The sequence below is a fragment of the Columba livia genome, chromosome 15 (assembly GCF_036013475.1).
Source record: "Columba livia isolate bColLiv1 breed racing homer chromosome 15, bColLiv1.pat.W.v2, whole genome shotgun sequence".
NCBI lineage: Eukaryota > Metazoa > Chordata > Aves > Columbiformes > Columbidae > Columba > Columba livia.
The window spans coordinates 10988337-11013035 of NC_088616.1; the positions used below are offsets into that span (position 1 = coordinate 10988337).

Here is a 24699-nt window from a genome sequence, read left to right on the forward strand (position 1 = left end):
TCAGCTTTGATCAGGGTCAGGGCAGAGGTTTGAGCATTTCTGAGTCACACTGACGGGACTGAAAATAACCATTTCTCAGCTGAACCAGCTTAATGTCTCTGAATAATTAAATCAGAGCAAATAGAATCACATGAGTTCTTAGGGGTGAGAAAAATTAGTTTACAAGTTTAAACATTTTTCTTGTACTTACAATTTAAATGTCTCATTCCATTCAGGATTCAGGGAGCACTTGATAGTTTTGGTCTTCTGTTTGCTTTCATTTTTGGGGTCAGGGATTAGTTTAAGCTTCACGTAGGGATCTGACAAGCCGTTAGGATCCATAGGAACTAGGTTTTTAGCATCTCTTACTGGAGAGGAGAAAAAGGATTAAATTCAGTATTCAAACTACAAAAATACCCAACAATTGACAACTTCCCTGTGTGCCTAGGGTAAGTGTGAAAACAGTGATTAAACACAGAATTAAAACCGAATTTGTGCAGACACGGACGTTCCATGAGAAACGACATACAGTTATCAACGCAAAGCAAATCCAGCTCTAACGGACACGGAGGCTGATGGATCAACACAAGAGATTACTCTCACTTTCTGGTAGGATAATTTGTTGTTTGCTCTCAGCTTTAAGCAGTTTAGAGCTGCAATCCAGCAGCATCAGAGATTCCCCAGACTGCAGAGACGGGGCGGGAGCCAGAGCTGCCTCCTGCCCCTTGGAAAAGGGCAGGAACGACTTCAAGGCCGACAGTCCCCGAGGCAGCGATGCCAGAGACCTCACCATGATGGCTTGTCACCCGGACAGGTCACATCGCTCTGCTGTGAGGTTGCCGCAGTCAGGGATGCAGATGCAGCAGCTGCTTAGCATCAGCTTTTACAAAGAGCTTTCCCTGCTCCTGTGCGAGCAGCAGCTTTGCTGTCTGGAAGAGGAGTAGGATTGCAAAGGTTCCATTCCTGGGGCAGCCCCTCCCGCAGGTTGTTTAGGCAGCAGCGGTCTCATTTTCCCAGCAGGGATGAACGCCAGGACCCACGGACCCTCCACTCCAAAATCTGCCATCGTCCCCAGGGAGAGCAATGAGGTGGGTTGGGGACACCAGAGCAACCTAAAAGCACCTTTGAGAAGATACCCAAGGAGGATTCGCCCTTCCTGTAACAGACAGGACCAAGGCTGAAAATTTGTTTAAACAGAAAACAGACATCTCAGGAGGACAATAAAATATCAGACCCAAGCAGCTTTCAAGCCTTGCCAGTTATTACCGATTTGTTACATATCACACAGGCTGCTCTCCGAGCCACCTGAGCCGCCCTCTGGGGACCCTGCATGGGTACAAACCACCACGGTGCCAGCAGCACCTGATGGGTGTTACCCGCTTCATATAACCCCATCAGATAATGAACGTGTAGAACCCCATGAGATACTGAACCTGCACAGCCCCGCGTCTCCCTCCACCCATGCTGTGACACAAACAGCATGGCTTCATTTCCATGATGTTCTGACAGTTATCTTCACGTGCCATTTAATAAGCGATATATTTTTTTTTAAGTTTGGACCGAAATACCAGCTCTGCACTTCAGAGGATGCACAGAGTTTTCTGTGGCTTAATTTGGACTCTCCGTCAAAATCTTCTGTGGAGAGCTTTGTACCATCCTAGCAGAAAGGCTTGCAATCTGCTGTGTGAAATCTTTAACTAATGAGTTTAATTTCCAAGGGCCCCACCATGGCTCTGCACTGACGCAGCCAGAAGGCCTTCCTCTGCCTTGCCCCTTATCAGAGGGGAAGAACACATATTTTCTCATCATCGTTATAAGCCTTTATCTGTGACTTTTTGATAGGACAAAAAGCAATCTTTAGAACCATGTTCTTGAATTATAAAACACAAAAGCCTATTAGAAAAAGTCCCACAACAGGTCCTGCCAAGGCACCACCTGACTGGCAATGAGCCTGCAGGAGACACGTTGGGTTTGTACAAGAACAGCAGGCATTGCTTTTGCTGTTCACAGAGGTGGGAAGTGTCCCTGTCTCGCAGTCCCCAGCCCAGAGCCCCCCCAGGTACCCCCCAACCCTTGCACAGGTCCATCCTTAACTCCCAGTTGGTCCAACGTCATCATCACAACTGCAGGGATCTGTCCCCTTCCACGGGCTCCTGCTTCCACCCAAGCAGGGGACAGGGACCCCCTGCCCACACCCCAAGGAATGATGCTCTCAAGTGTCCAGGTGAGCCTCTTCACACCCCCTGCACCTCTGCTGGGCTTTTACCGTCTTCCCTTCCTGGCTTTGAAATCATTATGCAAAGGTATTTTCAACAGCCCTGGCCACCTGCAGCACAGGGGGATGTCAGTGCCTTGGTGGATGATCCCATCTCCACACCAAAAGCCAGTCGCTGTGGTGCAGAACCAGCTAAACTGGGGTGTCATGGTACTGGGGTGCGAACAGTGCCTGTCCCAGCCCCAGTCCCACTCCCAGCACTTGGGCAGCACAGTCCCCGCTAGTCACTATCATTCTTCACCCACCAGGGGGTCAGCACAAATCCCCGGGGGCTCCTCACCCCCCCAGACAGATGGTACTGGTCATGCTGTGAGCAGCAGAATCAGCTCCAGAGCTGGAAGGAGCTGCTGGCACTCAGGACGCAAACCAGACGATGTCCCCTTACAGAGAGGGAACGTGAAATTGTGTCACACTGAACAAGTGCTCTGGCTTTGATTCACATTGCACCGTCCAAATGGGCAGCGTAATATCCTCTGGAGACAAATGAATAAGCCTTCATCATTTATCAGGCCATTGTTCACTTCTTTAAGGAACAGCAAAAATAATTCCTGACCCTCACAGTCAATCAGTTTATGCCCTGAAGCATAAGATTTGATTACCTCATGTTATTATCTCAGCATGCAGACCTAGAAATTTCATTAATGGGAATAATTTTATCTATTCATTTTAAAAAAGAGAATGCTTCCTCTTGACCTTAAGTAACTTTCTGAGTTTTCAAGCAGAAATCAACAATTCAGTGAAAGAAAAAATCCTCAAGAAGTGTAGTAGTGATGTCTCATGTCGGGAGAAATGTTCTCCTCTCCAACTGTTTATGACATTTCTTTGACAGTTAAATTTGATGTAAAATAGTTTTATATCTATTCCAATGGTTTTGTGCATCATTAAGAAGTAACATCATTATTAATAGTGATGGGTAAGAATATTATGATCCCATTTAAAGCAGCTGGTCTTAAATCACTTTGGGTACCAAGACCAGCTATGGCTGAGGAGAAGCCGCCCTGGTTCAGGATATGGTCAGGATGAGGCACCGGTAAGTTCTGGACATCCTGGGATCTGGGGGGATTGGGGTGGGCACAGCCGCCACATCCCTCTCCACACACTGTGGTGCCTGCACATACTGAGGGGACCTGTGTGCGACCACAAGGACATGCAAGCAAGCGCTTGGCATAGGCTGTGGCTCGGCAGCACCTGGCGGGTCCCTCCCCACACACCCACAGCACCATGGCAGCATCCCCGCATCACCCACAGCTGCAGAAGCATCCCTGCATTGCCCACAACAGCATCACTGCAACCCCACGGCTGCAGGAGCATTGCTGCATCCCCCACAGCTGCAGGAACATTGCCCACGGCTGTGGGAGAATCCCCACGTCACCCATGGCCGCAGGAGCAACATCACATCCCCTGTGGCTATGGGCACGTCACTGCATCCTCCACGGCTGCAGGAGCATCCCCACAACCCTCATGGCTGGGATGCCATCACTGCCGTGCACTGGGGCTGGCCCAAGCACCCTGGCCAAATAACTCTAATTTTACACCAGTTCCTTCCCCATCTCCCCTCCGAATGTTGAACATGCTGACTGTGACCCAGCGCCCTGGTAAAACCTCAGCAGCCCAAGACCGGCAGCCAGAGGTGCTCAGCTGAGGGTCTGCAGGGGCAGCAATGCTGTGTGGGGAGGGTTCTGTGCAGAAGAGCCTCTCCCCAACCCGGGGAGCATGGCAGGGAGGTGCAGTGCTGGCCTGGGGACACTGCACCATTGCCGTGGGAATAAGATGTCACCCATATCGCCTTGTAGGGCCAGGGCAGGTAGAGCTGGTTGAATGTTATTTGAATAATTTATTCTGCAAAATTTACAATAGTTTCCAAATAAATTATTCAGACAACATTTTTTTAACTACTCAGCCAGCTATAACTGCAAGAACAGGCTTGGGAAGAGACACTTATTTCAGACACCCACATCTCCAATGGCAAACACAGGAAAAAATATCAGTATAACAAATGGCCAAAGCAGGGGAGATCACAGTCTTTCCAGCCTCAGCCATGGGCACACGGGAGATGCTGCAGCGGCCTCATCACCTGCGGGGATTGTGGGGCTGTTCTCGGCTGGTACCTGGGTTTCCATGAGAAGGCAGGATTAATATGCCGGATAAATAAACACCAGAAAGTTCTTTGCTAAATATGCAGTGCCATATGGGGGTTCAAGTTTATGTTAAAAAAAAAAGCCTACAACAAAACCCACTCCTGCCCAGCTCTTAAACACAGCTTACACTGGCTGCCAACCCTTCACCTCCAGCTCTGAGGCAAAAGGTCATGACGACACACTTGGTGCAGATCATTGTGCTCCAATTGTCCACTACAGGGAAAAACCCCTCTGCGAGCACTGTGCGTTGCGAGGGACGGGCAGAGCTGAGCTCAGCCCCACAACCCAGCTCAAGCAGTTCACCATAGCCTTGGCCAGCAATACACCAGCCGTGACAGCGGCACCCCTGTTTCACAGCCCTTGGATGGGGTTTTGGGGAGGGGAAGGCTCTGGGGTGCCCTGCAGCAGCACATGCCATCCCCTCTGGGAGCAGCCACGTTCCAGCAGAAACCCGCACTCGGATTAACACACTCATGCATTAAAACAGTTAATTAATACTCTGCAGAAGAATATATTTGCACATACTTATACAATAGAAAACGCACAGGACTCATTATGGCTGCATCTTCCTGGGCCGGTGATTAATAATTAACACACTTCCAGCTCATTTATCTAATCACAGCATAATTGGTTTCAGTTTTGGTCAATGTTTTACTTCATCAGCTCAGTAAAAAGCAAGGCTCCGGTCCTGGCAGCCAGTGCTGATGTCACAGGCACAACAGGGGGATCAGCCTTAACCCCGAGCTGGCACCATGCTCCCAAAGTCCTAATGACAGTCCTAACGAGGGTCCCAGCCTCGCAGGAGCCAGCAGTGACCTCAACATATTGCTGGGACTGCCAAGAGAGATGAGGGAACCCAACATGGTCCCCACACTCCAGCAGCCCTTGCAGGGGGACAGGGCAACCCCCGCTGTCACACGCACATGGGTCAAAATCACCGAAATGTGCTGAGCAGTCTCCACCTCCTGTGGCTGGCACAGAACTCACACCATAGCCCTAATATGGGGTTTTCTGCATTTTAGTCCCTGTAGAACACTGCTGCTCTGAAATACATGATGAACTCCCTGCCAGGACACACCGGGATGCAACAGGACACACGATGGGATGCACTGGACTGCACCAGGACACACGATGGGACACGCTGGGCTGCAGCTCCCGCTGAGCAGAGCAGCAGGACGAGCAGCTCTCGGTGCAGGAGAGCAGCAACGCACAAGCACAGTCCTCCCTGCAACTTACTGTCTCACCATCTTGGGGAAGCAACAGATTTAATGGGCTCCAAGCCCAGCCGTCACATTCTCTCGCTCCTCTGATTCCCAAACTCAAATATTCACGGCTCTTAACATGACAGGCTCAGAATAATCTGCATTGGGAAGCTTTTCTATTATGGAAGCAAAAATGTGCAACGCCTTGATGACATTTTAATTTGCCACAATTTCCCACTTTATTCAGCAGTCTTTTCCCACTAATAAGATACTTGATCAAAACCCAGAGCAGAGCACAGGCTGTGAATATGCATTTGCTCTTGTCCACCATGAGCCAGACAATGCCCTGCCATGCTCCATCACATTGGTGTCGGTCCCGCTCCGCAGCATCCTCACGCCTCATCCCACCCAGACCTCGCACACCGGTGGGTGCAACGCGCCATCCTGTGTGCTGAGATTGCTGCTCTGTTCACAAATCTTTTTTCTTGTGTCCTTCAGAAGAAATAGTGTGTTACTGTTGACGCCGGGGTCATGGGACAGCAGGACCATCCTCACTGCATTGCTGCCCTTGGAGCCGGCAGATTCCGACTTGTGGACACAGACAGACTGACACCGAGCAGCCCCAGGGATCTGTGGGATCCACAGGAGTGGGCCAGGGACATCACCTGCAGCCGGCTCCCTCTCACACAAAGCAAAACCCTGAGCATCCCAACACAGAGAGCAGGTCCCAGCGAGGGGTCGGGGCTGTCCCAGTGGCTCCATGGCAGGGGCCCTGCTCACCCCCGGGACGCTGATCCCATCATCCCCACTCAGCTCGTGTTGGTGCTTCAGAAGAGAAGCGCTTGCCAAGAGCACGTATCCAAGAGCTTTGTTGGATGAGATGCAGATTGTTTTGTAGCCTAATTAAAAAGGCCCTCAGAAACCTCCTGGATTTTGGAACCCGCCTTTGGCTGGTGGAGCTGCAAGCCCTGTCTCCAGCGCAGAGCAAGGACATGCTGCACAGTCTGAGTCTGCCCTTGCCAGCCAAGGGTGCAAAGCCACTGGCATCGGGAAGGTGCCATTTATTTGTCCAGGTGCCCCATTATTAGACAAAGGCATGCATTTTTAATCACTGGGAGCACCAATAAACCCCAGCGCTCAGCAGCAGCACACAATAGCAATGCAGGGCTGTGACTGGAGCACACGAGGCTGTGCTCCCGTGTGCGCCCATTATACAATTACATCCAATGTACAGCGTGAAAAGAGCTGTAACAGAGCTGCTCTCCCAGCATAAAGGAATGATTAACACCACAAACCCGGGAGCTGGGAAGCTAATTAGGAGGAGTTGCTGGCTTATCAACTCACACACAGAGGATGGGAGCCAAGCACAGTGAGAGCCAGTCAGGGCTGTCCTGGGCACACTGTGTGGATTTTGAGAAATCTGGGGGTTTGGGTACTGATTTTCAATCCCCTGCCCTGTCCAAAGCCTCACCAACTGCTGCAGGACCCAGCACAGATGCTCTCCCCAGTCTCCCACCACACAGCTTTGAGGTTCATCCTGGTTCTTCAGAGCTAAGATTGAGTTAAAAATATTGAAATTTGGATCTTTCTCATGATATTATTATAATTTTTACAATCTTAGTATCTGGCAGACTGTGCCGTAGGCAGGTCCATGCTGTGCCAAGTGCTGTACAAAAGCAAAGCACCAGCACAGCCCTTGCTGAAGGGCAGCAGAGCCCCACAGGGGCTGCTCTGTCCCCATGAACACCCGCTCCATACCCCGCAGTATGGCTTCGGGTTAAACCTTGCAGCAGTGCAGTCCACAGTGAGAGCTTGGGTTACGCTTAAGCACGGCTCCTTTATTGACCTTCATTTTGTGAGCTGAAGATGGAGCATCCACTGCAGCGGCAGCAGCAGCATCTCCTGCTGCCATCTGCCAGGGGAGATCTCAGGTAACAGAGCGTGAGGGGCAGAAATGCTGCTGGGACAAGTCTCCATCAGCTGCAAAAATGAGGATGCCAAGAGATGCAATTTTTCAGGTTGCTAGCTAACCCAACAAGTCATTCTAAGTCAAACATCATACCTTGTTTAACCAAAAATCTATGTTTTCCATTAGGAGAAAAAGGTTAGCTTTACAAATTAAAAAAAAAAAAAAAAAGTCAAAGAAAGAGAGAGAAAAGAAAAACACACTGCCAAAAAGCATATAGCAGATTTCTGTCAAATGAATGAAAATATAAAAGCAAGTGGTTGTTCTCGGTCTCCATTGGCCATGGTTGTGCTGCCACCTGCGGGCACTCCTGCCCAGGCACCGCGCCTGCTACGTTTGTACTAGAGCTGTGATGCTCTTCTGCCATGGGAAAGCTTATTAGATTTCTGATCAAGGGTCTCCACACCTGGTGGGATGAAGAGTTGGTTTCTGATCCCGCTGCTCAGATCTGATCTTGCTTTGTAGAAACCTCCTCCTCCCCTGTCCTGCCAACCTCTGCTCATTTTTATTTTGACAATTAGTTGTCATATGTGCTCTCCATCCCAAGGTGCTTCCAGCCCCACAGCACCCACAGCGGGGGGCGGGTGAGCAGCCAGATTTCCACCTGCAGCCCCAAACTCACCAGCCCGAGCACCACAATGATGGGGCTCATCATCCCCCCCATGCTGGGGTGCTCTGCCACCCACCCACCCACCGCTCCCGTCCGTGATAGAATCCACCCCTTGCCTGCCACAAACTGAGATTTCCGCAGAAAACAAGCAAAAGGCATTTTCCACCAGAAATCTGTTCCAGCAGATATCTGCCCGCCAGCTCAGCCCTCTGGGTCCCTGCAGGAGCTGCTCTGTGACCGTGTCCCCACGGGCCACCCCAGAGTGGGCAACCAGGAGCTGTGGGAAGGGACACAGGTGGTGTTTGGTGCACAAAGTCAGCAGCACAGACCTCTCTGAGCAGCTCGATGTCCCATCCATGGCCACACCAGCACAGCACTGTGTCCCGCTGCGGCTCCTCCATCCTCGTGCCGTGGAGTCCCCAGTGCCCAAACCCAGCACAGCCCTTCACCCCGCGCTCTGCTGCCTCTGCAACCAGCCCTGGCCACAGCTCCAGGGCCAACTTTTCAGCATCTAGCCTCTCCCTGCCAAAACCCTGGCAATACAAACCCAGTTGTCACTTTAGGGCTTTGTGTTGTTGAAGCAAACAGTCACTGGAGGGATGGAAACCTCTGTTGTTCAGCAAGGAGCTAAAGCCACCATGACAGCACTCACCGCATGTCCCGAGGGCTGGGTGCTCACCTCTGCTTTGGGTCGCAACAGACCTTCCCACCTCCTCTGGAGCAAAAATCCCGGTTTTCTGGGGTGAAAACCTCAAGCCCCTGCCCTGCCAGGGGCAGGAGGGAAGGCAGAGCCCCCACCTGAGTCTCTCATCTCCCAGGGTGCTCCCACTCCCTTGGCAGGCCCGCAGCGGAGCTGGAGCGCACAGTGTGTTTCCCTGCCTTTCTGGAAAAGCCAACAGATTACATGCTTTCACCAACACCTCCACATAAAGGGCCAGAAATAACACAAGTCTTTCAAACCCAGCTGAAGAAAAGAAAATCCAGCTGCACAGCAAGGGGCCGGGATGATGGGAACGTGGCTGCAGCGCCAGTGGGAGGACAAGATCCGCGCCCCACTGGCACTGCCAGGGCTGGGGACCAGTGTCCCCTGCAGGGAAGGTACCTTGGCAGCAGCACTTCTGTGAAAGTTCTGTGTCATTTGTTGAAGCTCTTCTTTAAGGACAAATGAAAACAAAATTTAAAAACCAACCAACACCACTAACAAAACAACAAAAAAAACCAGAACACAACATTTTTCAATTTTTCATTAATATTTTAGTAACTTGGTATTTTATTTGAACTCTAGCACTACCCCATGTCCCTGAGAACCTCATCTCCTCATCTGTTCAACCTCTCCAGGGATGGTGACTCCACCACTGCCCTGGGCAGCCTGTTCCGATGCTCGACAGCCCTTTCCGGGAAGAAATTGTTCACAAGATCCAATCTGAAACTACCCTGGCACAACTGTAGCCATTTCCTCTTGTTCTAAAATCAACGAACACAGCGGGATGCCTTCAGAGCTGACCCCATCCCGCTGAAGCAAACCCCATGGATGTCGCAGCAACTCCTGCTGCCAGCCCGGCAGGATGCTGGTCCCAGCACTATCCAGGAGGGGCCAGGGCTGGTGGGACGATGGAGACAGGTCCAGTCCCTGTTATCAGTGTCACCAGCCTGGTACCCCCAGGCCTATCCAGGGGGGTTTCTGCTGCGTGGGCAGGTGGGTGGATTTAACTCATCCTGTGAATAACTGTGACCAGCTTGGCAGCCCCTAGAGGGACTGTAACCCAGCGTGGGCAGAAACCTCCTTCCTCGGCTCAGCCCTGGGCTCAGCCTTGGTGAGACAAAGCCCGGCTCTGCCACAAGCTGCCTGCGGGCTCTCCCTGCCTCCCACCGCCACACGCTGTCACTGGCACCCGACAGAGAGAGCCACAGCTTGGGGCTGATCTCTCCACGCAGGGGAGAAGAGGCTTCACAAGACACAGCTTGTGTTTCCTGAGATGCTTACAGGTCACACAGTGGGAAGCGACGTCTTCTGGAAACTCAAAATCCGGGTGGCAAAAGCATTTAGAGATGGTATAATCATGTTTTGTGACAAAAACCGAGAACAGAGGAGTTCCAGGACAGAAAACCAGGATGGGGGACAACGGGTTTCCCCATGGGTGGCTGTCGGGTCCCTGTGATGCTCAGGGCAGGAGCCTCTGCTGAGCCTGGCACTGCCCAGCTGCCTGCAGCCTCTGTCAGCCCCATGTCCCACCCCTGGCACATCCCCAAGGGACACTGTGAGCCAGCACTGTCATGCTGTGCCTGCTCTGGGGACACAGGGACAGCTCCTGCCTGCACCCCACTGCTGGGCACCGGGACCAGCGCAGCCCCCGATCCCCTGTGAGCACAGCACCCTGCTCCAGCTCTGCATCCATCAGGGCTGGGGAGCAGCATGGAATCGGGAAGAACAAGGGTTGTCATCACCGGGGCAGCATGGAACCCCATGCCCCGCCACACCGCAGAGCTGGCGTCACCCGTGGTGGACAGAGGCCAAGGCTGTGCAGGATGGATCAGTGGAAGAAGGTTGCAAAGTTCTAGTCACGTAAAAGCACCACCCAAGATTTGCACCAAGGCCTGTATGGTCCCAGGTACCATTAAGGGCATGGAAAGAAGACCAGGAAATGGATGTTCACCATCACACAGCACAAAAACAAACAACAGGCTTTTCCACTCGGCATAGCTAAACTGAACTGCCACTCCTTCCCAGGATGCTGCGGATGCTGAAATTTTACGTGATTCCAAAAGCAGTTTTAGAAGACTCTAACTGGAAGAGCTATTTAGCACAGCTATACAGTGCAGGTATTTAGCTGGCACCACACTCCCGGAGTTGCCATGGCCAGCACGGCTGCGGGCACAGCACACACCAGCAGTGGGGGAACCAGGGACCCCGCCTGCAGGGGCTGTACCCGGGGCGCACACCTACCTACAACGGTGAGCACATCCTTCTCGATGTCTGCCCGGATGTATATCCGTCCCCGGCGCTCGGTGTGGTCCGTCCCGCACAGGCTGGGGACGTTCATCACGCAGCGCTTGTGCACATTCATCATACAGGCTGTGAGCAGAGAGAAAGAGACACTCAGCACCCCTGTCACCACTGCTGAGGGTCATGGGGTGTTCAGAGGGGATGGAGCGGGGAAGAACTTGTCCTCCTTTCAAATGGGGATGTTTGTGAGGGATTCTGAGATAAACACGCAGTAAATGGACCTTTAAACGCAGCCGGACGCACCGGCAGAGCCCTGCAGAGACACGGGGACCCACCACCAGTCCTGCCTACAGATACTACAGAGCTTTTGGCCCTTATTCTGATTACTTGAGTTTTGCCAATTTATCAAACTTCTCTTCCACCACACCCATTGGTGCAATGCTGGACATTCACCCAGATTCACCAGGAGCTGATAAGGGGCATTAAAAATTACCTGCAGATGCGTCTGCATATATACATGTATAAAACCTTATATACACAAAATACATAAATATACATAATTTTATATTTTAATTTCATTTCCACTTGGTAACATTTTAAAGGTGATAATGAATACACTGTTCCCACAACAGTCAGCAAGCTTCTATATTTATGAGAAAACCAGCACATGGTGAGCAGCAGAGTCTGCTGTTCCCTGCAGACGGCGTAAGTGTGTCAGCAGACGCTGTATATTCACAGTCCTTTGGAACAAGAACGTACAAGATTAACTTGGAAGAGAACTGATCTCCCTCTCCATCCTCTCCCTCTTCTTTCACCCATTTTCTCCTCTCTGTACAATAACTCCCCAGCCTGGCACCCACAGCGCTCCAGAGAGGCTGTGTCACCGCAGCAGCCACCACCACGGCCACAGGGTGTCAGTCGGAGTCAGCGCTTCAAGAGCTGGAGATGATGCTGCCGGGAGGGATGCGGGCGATGCTACATGAGGGGATTTACAGGCAGGATCCTCCTGAGAGGGACACCGTTCCCTCCCCACTCCCTGCAGCAGCCACAGGGGCTCCTCATGAGGGGTGCTCAGCCACCCTGGCACCAGCAGCCCTGCAGCGTGCTCCGCATGGTGGCACAGGGGACAGGCTCTTGGCCACAGCTCAGGTGGGCTGGGAGCCCCTGTGGAGGACCTCAGGGTGCCAGAGCCCCACAAGGGGTTCCAGAGCCCCCCACTGCTGCAAGCACGGCCACCAGTTACATCACTTACTGTCACACTTCATCCCCTGGTGAATGAGCCCATACAGCAACGACCCGCAGTGGTCACAGAAGGTGGGGCTGGAGTACGTGTGGATTTTAAATTTGTGTTTGCTCCGGGGATCCTAGGAGGAAAATAAAAGATAAAGATTATAAACTTGCATCAAATATTGGCAAGGCATGGCCACTCTGTGTTCCACATGCCAGCTGGCTTTGGAGGTGCCGTTAATGGACTTCAGTCAACTGCCACCAACTGATGTGGACCTTTTCCAACAGTCACCAACATCGAGCTTTCTTACTCTTTACATGTGTTGCCATAACAATGAAAAAGCAACGCACTGGCCTGTCTAGAGATTTATTGTTTAAAAATTACTTGGTCTTAATACAAAAAACACCAGGTGAAATTGGTACATAAGAACCAACATAAGGGCTGGACACTACTCAACTTCCACATCAACCCAGTGGGGTAACACAGAAAAAAAACACCCATGATTTCCAGTTATATTAAGACTACCCAGTAAACACGTTTGTGCTCTGGTGCCAACCCCTCCCCAGCACACTCCTAGGGAATCAAGATGCTCAGGGTATACTTGAGTATTTTGAGCTTTCTTCAAACCAACTGCAGACTTCTCTGCACTGGCAGAGTACGCAAAACCAGCAGATCCCAGTTTATCCCGGACACGGTTTGCAGTCTTGCACAGACACCTTGCAACCAGGGCTCCTGGACTCCAACGAGGGTCTGCAGAAGGTGAAGTCAAACAAATTCAGATGAGAAACATCTTCTCCACACCCATGGAGATAAGAAGCAGCCAGCTTAATTTCATCTCGGGTTAATTGTTTAAGGGTTAGGGATGAGGCACAGCTCCTGGCTCCGTCATTTGAGCTGACTGGCTCTTTAATGGCCTGGAAAGGTGCCCAGGCATTAGGAAAGACACCTTTTCAGGCCACTGTAAGCTAACTAAATAAATAAAGAGTGGAGTCGGAACAGAACTATAACATAACTGCCAATCCATTACCTTCCCCTGAAATCAATTTTCCTACCGCTATCACATTGAAGCTTTCAGCTGCATTAATCACTAATATTGTGCATTCTTTCACAGCATCCCACATAACTTCAGCGATACCAGAAATGCAGACAAGTAATGGAGTTTCATTTAATTCAATCTGTTAAGCACAAGGGATTTGCTTCATCAAATGTAGTGTACTCGAAACAGAAAGCATCTCACATTTAACCCTAAAAAAAATGCCCTTCTAGATACAGAGCACAACAAGCCCTTGGTAGCTCGCGTGTCAGCTGCATCAGTTCATGGTTAACCTGCCTCCTGCTCCCACACACACAGGTCATCCAGCAGCCCTGAGCATTTGAAACCCTTTTGCATTCCCCTGAGAGCACAGAAAACTTCAACTAGAGCTGAGGCACCCAAGAAAATGAAAACCTTTCTCTTGCCACTGTCCCAGGAGAAAGGAGGTCCATGGGCAGGCAGTGGGACACCGACCCAGGCACCCCCTGCCCCACAGCCCCAGGGGGCTCAGGCACTGGCCCCACCGCTGACCCTCTGCCACAGCAGGATGATGTGGGGGGAGACATGGGGCTCAAGCAGAAGCCACGTGCCAGTCAAACCCCAGCATGTGACATGGGGAGGAATCGCCCCCGAGTGCTCCACTTTCCATGCTCCCTTCTAGAAACAGATATTCCTGTTTAGGCAAATGAAAGCTTTAGTCATTCATAAAAAAAAACCCACAAGCTTAATGCAAAATGAGACAATTTCCACTTCATGTGGAGGATTTTAAATTGCCAGTGGAACTGGGAGTTCAAAAAAAAGCCAGAGCTGGAAAAGCAAAGCGTGCACCAAACAGCACTGACACAGGACTGGCCATGGGTCCCTGAACTGCTCCCCAGCACCCCAGCCCAGCAGGGACATGTTGGGCTTCACCTTCTGTTCCCCCGCCAGGGGCTGCTCTGGAGAGATCCCGAGCCTGGGGTGTGAGGGTGATGGAGGCAGAACTGCTCCTCTGGCTGCCAGGGCTCGGGGGGAGGACATTTCACCTTGACTGGTGCCTTTAGAAGGTGCCAGAAACTGGAAGTTCTGGATATCATTTTCGAATAAGGCTGAAGTCGTTTCACAAAGAGACTATTTTTGTACCACAGAGACAGGGATGACGAGATCACTGGGTATGCAGATGCTGAGAGACTTAAAAGAAGAATGGTTAAAAAGAAATTTGCCAAGAAAAGCAAAGGAGAAAGGCGCTCCTCCTCCATCCTCGCAGCGCCGCCGAGGAACAGGGCAGAAAACGCTTTGGAGCTGAAACAAAAAATGCCACTGAGAGCGTTCTACTGCACTGAGAGGCTCTGACCTTTCTCATCAGTGCTGCCGCAGATCTGTCCCCCCCGGGACGTGTGGGTGTCCTGAGGATGCGAGGGAGCAAGAACAGGAGCAAGGGAAGGAGCGGAGCAGCTGCTGGCTGTGACCCAGGGCCCTGCGAGCACCCGCCCAGCAGAGGCGGCTGGTTCTGCTGCTCAACGTGACAGCAGGTGCCTGGTCTGAAACCAGCCAGTGCAGTATCGCATCCCTGACTCACTGCATCCCTGACTAGCAGAGCAAACCTCGGCTTCTCCCAGCACCGCACGCACCGCTCACTGCTCCCGCCTGCGGCTCCACGGGCCTGGCTGACACAGCCTGAGCTCTCCCAGGAACACAAGACGTGATGCACAAGCGAGTAATCAACTCGTGGCCTTCCAGGCACTCTGAGCGCAGCCCAGCCAGACCCTGATCCAGGCTCAGCAATTACCTGTGCCCTTCTTCAGGGTCATACCCACCACTGAGCTCATATCGATGTAACATGCACTTCCCTGCTGAACCCTGATGGAGATGCTGATGCAGGAGCCGTCGCTCAGCACTTATGCGCAGGCAGCTGGCGGCATTGATCAGAGTGACAATTTATGCGCTGCTCAGGGTAGGCAGAGCCCGTTTGCTCGTTCGCAGCCTGTCGGGATGGCAGAGGGAGCAAACGGGGAGCGCAGAGCAGGGTAGCACCGACCGCAAGCAAGGGCGTTCTGCTCCAGCTGTTCCTCATGCAAAGTCCGTGTCCCAGCAAGGGCAGCAGTTCTCTGTCACAGAGCTGCAAACACCACGCTGGATACTGCCTGGGCTTTTATTTACTTCTGCACTAAATTCAGCTTTGCCCAGCTCTGAGGGAGGGCAGGGGGCAGGTGGAGGGACCAGACCCTCAGGCCCAGCAGTCTGAGCAGCAAAATGTTTTTGAAACAGCTCTCTTGAGTTCATCTCTAAAATAAGTCATCTATGAAAGGCACTCGGGTTTCTCCACGGCCCAGAGCCCCACATCGCGTGTCCTTCAGCCGAGCTCGGCCGCCCCATGCTCCCCGGGGAAGAGGCCAGACCGACACCGATGGCTGATGCTATTTTAATCCTCTGTGCTGCCAAAATTTCCTGGACTCTACAGAACAGTCACAGAGGTTTGATTCAAGATTATGCATCCCTGCTTTTCCCACCTCATTGCAGAAAAAGCTTTAAATTATCTCTTCTGAAGAAGAATTAACACAGTTCATGTGAAGAGACTATTTTGAAGTGAATTTCATAGCAATTTAAGCAGCTTATAGCAGAGCAAATATAACACAGCAACAGCTCACTGTGTGCACCTCACAGAAACCAGGCAGTAGACATAAAACCAAAAGCCTCACACTTTGCTCCCACATTTCCCTGGGGGAAATTTCCCCCCTGTACACAGGGAACAACTCACAGCAGAGACAAAAGTGGCCTAACAGCAACTGTAAGGGTGGTGCTGGAGAGGAAATCCCATTGTTCCCTCCAGGAAAATACCGGTTTGTAAGAAGCTGGATGAGACTACTCCAGACAGCATCCTCTGACCGTGCAAGTTCTGCTTATGAAGCCAGGAGGTGCTGGGGGAACAGGAACCAAAGACAACTGCAGCCACCAGAGTCAGGGACCCCTGGTCTTGGCCAGGACGGGCTTTTGGCCACGCTCGCCTGCTCTGTGCTGTTCAGGACCTGCAGTCAGAGCTGCTGCCCTGGGGATGCTCCTCCTGCATCTTCCCACCTGCTTGCAAAGGGCTGGAAAAATGCCTTTGGTGAGAAATAGCCCCAAATCCCAGCTAAAACCAAGCAAGGAAGTTAAGGAATAAGTGAACAAAAGTGATGAGGTTTTGTTTGAAAGAAAAGAGCAACGATAAACCATACAGACTTCTCTGAAAGAAGGTTACACACACAAGGCAAACACAGGTCCTGTTCAAGGCAAGACAGGAAAAGTTTGGGGCATCTTTTTCCTCAATATTGTGACTCTGCAGAAACCATGCTTTAAAGCAGATTTGACACTGCTGCAACAGTGACACCAAAGCTGCTTTTCTGTTGTTGACGGTATTACAGCCACAGGAAACCTTGCACAGCACAGGGCGTGAGGGCACAGCAACACAGGCACTGGGATGCAGGCAGCGGGATGCAGGCAGCTCCTCTGCCCACACTGTGGCTGGGGGGAGCAGCAGCCCCCAAGCATGGGCAGCAATGCACCGGCAGCCAAGGTGGCTGCGGGCACCAGCATCACGGCTTGGGCTGCTGCCATGTCAAACAGGCGGTCACAGATGAACCCTGCCACTGACAGCTTCCCCTGACAGCCTCCAGCAAGTTAATACATTTTTATTGACAAAAGATCTCGTCTGCTAGTCAGACAACTGCAGAAGGATACGGATGACAGTTATTCTTCTCCTGCTGCAAACACTGAATAAAATATACTCTCTTACCGAGCAGCAAGAAAAAGCCAAACTCAGCTTTTCTCCCTAAGCAGCATTAGCATCTCAAGAGCATTTAGAAATGTTTGTTATCTTTCACATGCCTTGAGAGTCATTTTATTATAGTGCAAGGAATGGAGCTCCCACAGCACTTTCCTGCACCCTGCAGCCTCCAGGTTGCCCAAAACAGAGACCCCAAAACACCTCCCGCCTGCTGGGCGCTTCATCTGCAGAACCTCCCACCGTGTCACCCGTGTGGCACAGCCTGCACTGTCACCTTGCTGCCCCCCTGCCAGCTCCACTCTGCACAAACCCAGCTCAGCCCTAGCCCTGGGTTCCCAGGGCAGGACACAGACCCAACCACCCTCTCCAAGTGCCCCCTTCAGCCAGGGGCTACCATCTGCACAGGTGTAACAAGACACACGCCAGGAAAACGAGAGAAGAGCCTTTCAATTCCAGAACTGCAGACATGTGCAAGCTGGCAGGAGGGAGAGCTGGGTGCCGGCAGAGCCAGGGAACACCAGAAGGTGCTGGGAGGGAGCACGGCAGAGACATCTTCATCCCACGGGAACTGTCACCGTCACCGTCCGCCTGCGCTGGCAGGAGCGGCGAGCGTGTGCCCTTGGTGAGGGGCAGATGGCACACCATGAGAGCTGGAGAAGTTAATTAGCAAGGCAAAGGAAAGCAGCGAGCTGCAGCGAGGCTGCAAAGATCCGCTCGTGCACCAGAGCCGGGGCAGCGCAGAGGTGTGTGAGTTGCAAGTAGAGATCGGGGTCTTGCTCCCCAAGGCAGGAGCTGGGCAAGAGGGTGCTTGGTGCCTTCAGGAGGGTCCTGACTCAACCAGCACACCTGGACGAAGGGGAGGCAGCTGCGCACCCCACCTGCACCCTCGCCAGGCAGAGCTTGGTGACAACCCCATGATGATGCTGTGCAAAGGGACTGCCCAGCCACAGGGGCTCCTTCCCCCTAGAGAAGACCCCAGAAAGGAGGAACTTGAAGGAGCTGCGAACCATCAGGTAGCACAAATGGCATTTTCACTTGTTCTGCTGCTGAAATCTCATTGTCCCCAGCCCACACACTCTAGAGAAGAAACCAAACCTGGGAAGCAGAGTGACCCTCTCTGCGCCCTGCGACCAGTGTCAGCATGGGAGCTGGGAATGCTGTGCACCAAGGGTCACGGACCAATGCTGCAGAGACAGCTCCTGACTCCAACAACACCTGCATAACCCATTCCCTGGGAAGCACCTCTCTTGTTCTAAAATAAAGCGGCAGCAATACTTTCACCAATGCAAACACTCAACTCTGGAGCTTTTCAAGAAAGAAGGATCCCAAGGCAAAGATTAAAAGATTCTGCCTCCAGCAACCAAAGCGTGGAAAGACCAAAGGTGCCGTGTTGATAGCATTACAGAAATCCTCTGCTAAAGCTGCAAACGGCAGAAAAATTAAATGCAAAATCAAAAAGAAGCTACACTGGCCTGTTACCTTCCTAGAGCACCTCTGATATTTATTAATGCATCCTGATTAGATGACCTTTAACAGGATAATGCAAAGAAGGTCATTTTAATGATTATTTTGTCTACAATTTAAATAATTATGCATTCTACTAATAGCTCCTACTATAATCAGGCTTGCCAACTGCATTACATTACACATGCCTGACTTCAGCTCCTGAAGACCTGGCCGTATTTCAGAAAACTTCAGCCCACAGGAGAGCACAGGATTGCCAGAGCTCGTAACAGAACCTGCAGAGTTTAGCACTGGAACTGGTGGGTGCGCAGTGCACATCCAGACCAAGGCAGAGAAGTCAATGGTAAAATCGCCATGTCCTGCAGTGATCCAGAGCCGTGTAACAGACCCCGCATCCCCAGCAACGCCGCTGCCCAAAACATCCCCCTGCCACATCCCCAGCCATCAGCAATCAATCCTCCAGGACTTGAGCAATCCAGCATGAAAGCAGCCTTGGTGTTTTCGGTAGCAGCATTTATAGCTACAGCTTCATTCTCTATTGCAAGAAGCGATTCCCCCCCACTCACTTTTTTTTATTCAAAGACTCTATCATCACTGTACAATTAGTCCTCCTCTCCTAGACAGAAGATTCCTATTCAGTGGGCTTTGCAAGGTTAAACACACACACTCTCTCCCTCCCCAAGGTAGTTCACACACAACCAGATCAAACACAAATCTGCTCCAAAGTAGGACCAGTCAACAGTGACGGAAAGAGACTTTGACATTCGCTGCTCTCCAGTTATTTTGTTATGCTCCGAGGAGTGTAAAACGTCAGCCTTCCCCCAGGGTTATCCGCTTCATACACACAGAAGCCACCATCCCAGAAAGCACTTGAGCAAATACTTACCTTTAAGAAGAGCTTTATTTAGACAACTAGCATCGCTCAGGTGCTTAAAATTCAGCATCCATATATACCCATATGCACTTTACGGGCTGCAAAATGTTTTTTCCTTCATTCTGAAGTAACTATATAGATATAGTAACTATAGTAACTATAGATATAGAGACCAAGGAGCAAAGCTAGAAAATGTTTTTCTTTTAATCTATTTTCCCCTGGGTTCCACGACCAGAGCAGCTCTGGAGATGAACACCAGCAGCAGCTGGGATGTGGCTGGAATTGCAGCATCTCTGGCTCGCAGCCTCTTCCAGCCCTGCAGATGCCACCGCACCCAACGGATCGGATCTTCCCTCCCTGGCTCAGCTACATCGTGTGGCTCACTCTAACAACAAACACGCTGCAAGGTTTAAACAGATGCAATAAATTAAACCCATTTTTTTTCTGCAGGATTTCACTGGATATTAACATTTGTGAAAGGAAAGACTGTTACCAGATTGTGGCACCGACTGAAAAAAATGCACGGCTATAATTGCTACAGCCTAGATGCTACCAGTGTTTGACGTGATTACAGGTCGCTCGGGATTCATGCCGTGGTTATTGGCAACCACAGAGCAGAGCAAAGCCTGAGCTTTGCATCAGCTCAGAATGAACCCCTGTCCTTGGCTCCTGCCTGAAGCAGACAGGGCATTGCTGTTTGGTGGTCGCCTTCCATCTCCTGATTAAAAGCTCACTAATGATTATATTGCTTGATTGCCAGTGCAGAAGGAACCAAGTTTGCCCCAGCAACACCCCAACTGACAGCAGTCCAGGGGTACAAACCAGAGGGCTTTGCTAAATAGCAAAAAAAAACCCAAAACAGCTAAAAAAATGTGCATTTTGCTCCCTGCTTCAAGTCCCAAGCATCTGCATTTCTCTCTTCATTTTCAGAAGTAATGTCTTTAAAAATTACTTGACACCAACTGGGCAGCTTTTACCTGTCTGCTGGAGGAGCCACGGTGGCAACTCTCACCCAGCAATACCTGTGAGGAACAGAGAATCCCACCAAGGGCCTTGACGTGTACCCTGGTACCAAGTGACAACTTACATGGTGAAAACTTAGATTTAATTTAGACCTTTCCAGCCCAGGCAGAGGCTGCTCAGTGACCCACAGCCGGCCAGAGACGTGTGGGGAGCAGGACCGGGCTGTCCCCGGGCTCCTCACCACTGTCCCCAGCTCTGCCCCTTCCCCAAAACCTCCCGATTACCAGAACCCCGGCAGGCAGCCGGTTTCGTGCAGGACGCCTGGCAGCGTGTTTGGCCTCCCCCTCCCGCTGCGTGTTGCGCTGCCTGCTCCCACTGCTGCTATTTTTAAGGGTGAGAGTTGTGGTGCACTGTCGTTTCCCCGATTCCAGCTCTTTTCTCCTAGCAGTTCCCCAAATTAGCCAGTTTCCACGGTAAAACACAAAAACCGCCAGACAGACCCGAAAGGCGCTGGCAGACCCGCGCCGAGGAGCCCCCAGCAGTGCCGCTGCCCCAGCGCTCCCGCTCGCCCGAAAGCCCGGGGATTTGCCAGGAAATTCAGTCCTTTTGATAATTAGGCATTTGGTTGGCATTTGGATGGGTTTATGTTTTTTAAAGAACGACAATACTGTTTTCCAGAGGTCAGACCTAGGCTGGCGTTTCCCAGCAGTTTTGTTCTGTGTGATGCTGCCCCGTCACTTCTGTGTTTTCTGAGAGGGTCAGAGCAAACGCAGTGACACTGACCATGCAGATCACACGTGAGCGTGAAACGTGCCTGCACATACATATTGGTTTAATTAAGCCTGCAAGATGACACAAAGCAGACACAGGAGCAGGGATGCTGCAGGTGAGTGGCTGAGAGCCCCAGTGCCAGGTAACACCGAACAGCCGCAGAAACAGGAGCCTGACACAGAAATAACAACATGGGGCAGTGATGGCTTTGAAAAACTGATGAGCTGAGGAGGAGCAAGGACAGGCACATTTCCTGGGGCTGACTATAGTCCAGCAACACAGAGGTACCTGTTAAATGACAGCTCATTCTTTCAGGTGAACCTGCTTTAGCAGGTGGGTTGGACTGGATGATCTCGAGATCCTTTCCAACCCAAACCATCCTGTGATTCTGAGTATTTCACTTGTGACAAAAGGACCTGATCAAGACATTGAACCAAACCCAGCCAGAGGAGAGTTGTCTTCAGCTCAGGACACAATGACCAGAGCCTTCAACTAGAAGTTTAAACCAGCTTTCCAGCATTTAGTGCTCCATGCATTTTAATTAACCCCAAACCTAAAATCTCAGTTGAGGTGGCGGAACCTGGAAACATCATTTTACTGATGGGGAAACTGAGGCTGCGACTCAAGGGACAAAAGGGAGATATGGAAACATCTCTGCATTCCCAAGCATTCTCCCGGCTCTGCCGACAGCAAGTTACTGGATGATTTGAAAGTGATTTAAGTGTATAGAAAGTATATGAGAGCCCATGTGACTAGGAATAACAATGAATTAGATCCACGTGAAATAACGGCACAGAAGCGTCAGCAGCCAGGAAAGCTGGAGAACGACACCTCCAAACCCCAAAACCTCCATGGAACGGCGTGACCCAGCAGGCAGGTACTCACATCCGAGGCAGGGCCCTTGTCAGCGCCGGGGCAGGAGAAGGTGACGAACTCATGGCACCGCTTGTGCACGACGAAGCAGCAAACTGCAAAGAGAAGACAGTGACAGTGTCAGGGGACAATAAGGGACGGGCACCACGTGAACCCAGAGCTGCGAAAATAAACCGCTGTTATGTCTAAATTATGAGAAGAAACATCCAGGACTCTAAAAAGGTTTCTTTAAGTAAAGCCTGTGGCAGATTTTTAAACCTTACTGAATATCGTCAACGGGACCAGGCGTTTCAGTAAACCTAAGCAGAAACAAAATGTTGAGTGAATGTCAGAGGAGGGCTGGGAACCTTATGTTCGCTTTGAGCTCATTGTCACTTGCAGCACACGCTCTGAGGTCACCGCCGCGTATAAAAAGAGGGAGAATCTGGCATTTGTGGGTATCTGAGCTGAAAGTGCATGTGTCCAAAAATGGAAGATTGTACCGACGAGAACAGGTGGGCAATTTTCCTCCCACAGCTCTGCTTTTCTTCAGCAACTCCCCAGCCTCCATTTGCCAGACCAGAAGACACAAACGTCTCCCTCTCCTCACGCACGTCGATGACAAAGTCACCCTTCTGGGATCTGTGCAGGAAAATTCATCCCAACATGCCGTTACCCAGACGTTCCAGCGTGAGTATCCAGGGCTAAATCCATAACCCTTAACCCACCAACCCTTTACAGCGCATGTTAATCTGAAGCTGTCAGCAGTATTTCTGAAATCTGTGCAGCCAAAGCATTGTACTTAAAGGCTAATTTCTTCCCTGAACGCCAAATAAGCACCTTACTTTCAGCCATAGACCTTAAAAAAGCCACTCAGCACTGCAGGTAACTACACCTGATGGCCCAGGTCCTTCTCCGGGGGGTCTCAGCTGACTCTGTGAGCAAAGCAAAGCTGTGCAAGGCTGCCTTTGTCTGGGGAAACACAGGCACCAAACCTGCTCTGTCCCAGGGCTCTCGGATTCATCGCATCCTTTTCCCAAGAGCTGCAGTTACACTAAATGAAAGAGCAACTGGAAGATGAGATGCAGAGTCTACTGGGGTTCAGAGAAATTGAGCACGTAAAACAAATGAAGCAGTGCAAAAACAAAGCAGGTTTCAATCGCATCACTATCGGACTTTTCCTAAGGAACAAAAGTGATGTTTGACATTAAATTCATAACCTCCTCATTGTGCCCTGCACATCCAGCTTTAAACTTTTTTCCCTTTTCACATTTTTCATTACAAAATAACCAAACAAATAAACCCAAAAGGTTCGAGAGGCACAGCAGCTGCCAAGACCTCTCACTTGCTTTTCTGAGTCTAAAAACCAAACATTTTCTTGAAAACATTGCTCACCATTTCCGTCATTTATATACAGAGACAGAGGCATCTGGGAGGCAGGCAGGAAGGAATTACAACTCCATTAGCAAAGATTTGTCCTGAAGTGTGTGCACAAATCCAATAAGGCTCTGTGACATGGGCAGCCGGGAGGGTCACGCTGGTGGTGACATCCAGGACAGCTTCTCAGTGGAGCTGGGATAATTCCAATCCAACACTAAACCAGATTGCTGCCGGGCTGAGCTTCCTAACGCCATTCCTAATGCTGTAGCTCAACAGGCTGTGGGATGCAAACCCGACTCTCAAAAGCAGGTAAAAGAAAGAGAAGGAAGGGATTAAAAAGGCTTGTTCTTGTCCCTTGGAACCATCTTGGCTATTTCTACGTGTGCTCATGGCTTTACTGCCACACGCGCCTACCTGAACAGTGCAAGGGTGGCTGTCAGCCTGGCTTTACTTTAGGAAAAGTTGGAAATCTGACCTTACCATTTTTGCCCCAGCAGGAAGCCGTGGTGCTTTGCTTTCAGAAGCAACCTCATGTCATTCCCCCTGCACCAGGTGGCCTCGAGCAGGGCCCTGCTGTGCCGGCACAGCACTGGGGACCCAGCGCAGCAGGGGGGCTCAAATGCATTGCGTTTGAAGATTCAAAAGTCAGAGGCTTAAGTTCTGCTGCGCACAAGAAGAATCTGCCATGGCTTTCTTGTGCCCTGCTCATTGCCCATTCAACTTGTCAGGCAGAAGTCAGGTGAGAAAGAGAAGAAAAGAGGGGATGTTGGAGCAGCGAGAGAAAAAAGAACATGGAGCCGAGTGATGGAGTGGCAGCCGTGCCAGGGACACACACGTGTGCACACACCAAGCCTGGCAAGCTGCTCGCTCCTGCTCTGCAAACACAATGCAAAAGCAGAACACATTCATCTCACATTCACTTGCATAAGCAGAAGAGGTGAAATGCCCATTTCTAGTGGCAGAGACTAGACAGACAATGTCTGAGAAGCTCAAAACCACCCCAGACTTTTACTGCAGCCTCACCATCATATTCTCTTAAAGTTTCATTGAAGAGTTTAATTATTAAAGATAGCATTAAATATATTCACACATGGTGACACTGCCCACTCTTTGAGGGCAGATCTAAAGAACACACTAGAAATACAGTATTTTCAAGTGGAAAAATAAGTGCCATGTGTTCAAAACATTCATGTTACAGTTCAATTAAGTTCACTAAACAATAGCCAAGTCACTATATGTCATCTTTGTGGTGACCAAATATTTAGCAAGAATAACAGC

At 50.9% G+C, this 24699-nt stretch overlaps 1 protein-coding gene across 2 annotated transcripts in view; it reads right to left on the reverse strand.

Moving 5' to 3' along the window:
• PRKCB (protein kinase C beta) overlaps positions 1-24699 on the reverse strand; it is a 107999-nt gene that overhangs the window by 41416 nt on the left and 41884 nt on the right. For both annotated transcript variants that reach the window (XM_021291838.2, XM_065031196.1), the window contains exons 3-6: positions 22075-22157; positions 12367-12478; positions 11115-11243; positions 191-347 (exon numbers count right to left, since the gene is read on the reverse strand). In XM_021291838.2, coding sequence (XP_021147513.2) covers positions 191-347; positions 11115-11243; positions 12367-12478; positions 22075-22157 — 481 coding nt within the window. The remainder of the gene's footprint in view (positions 1-190; positions 348-11114; positions 11244-12366; positions 12479-22074; positions 22158-24699) is intronic.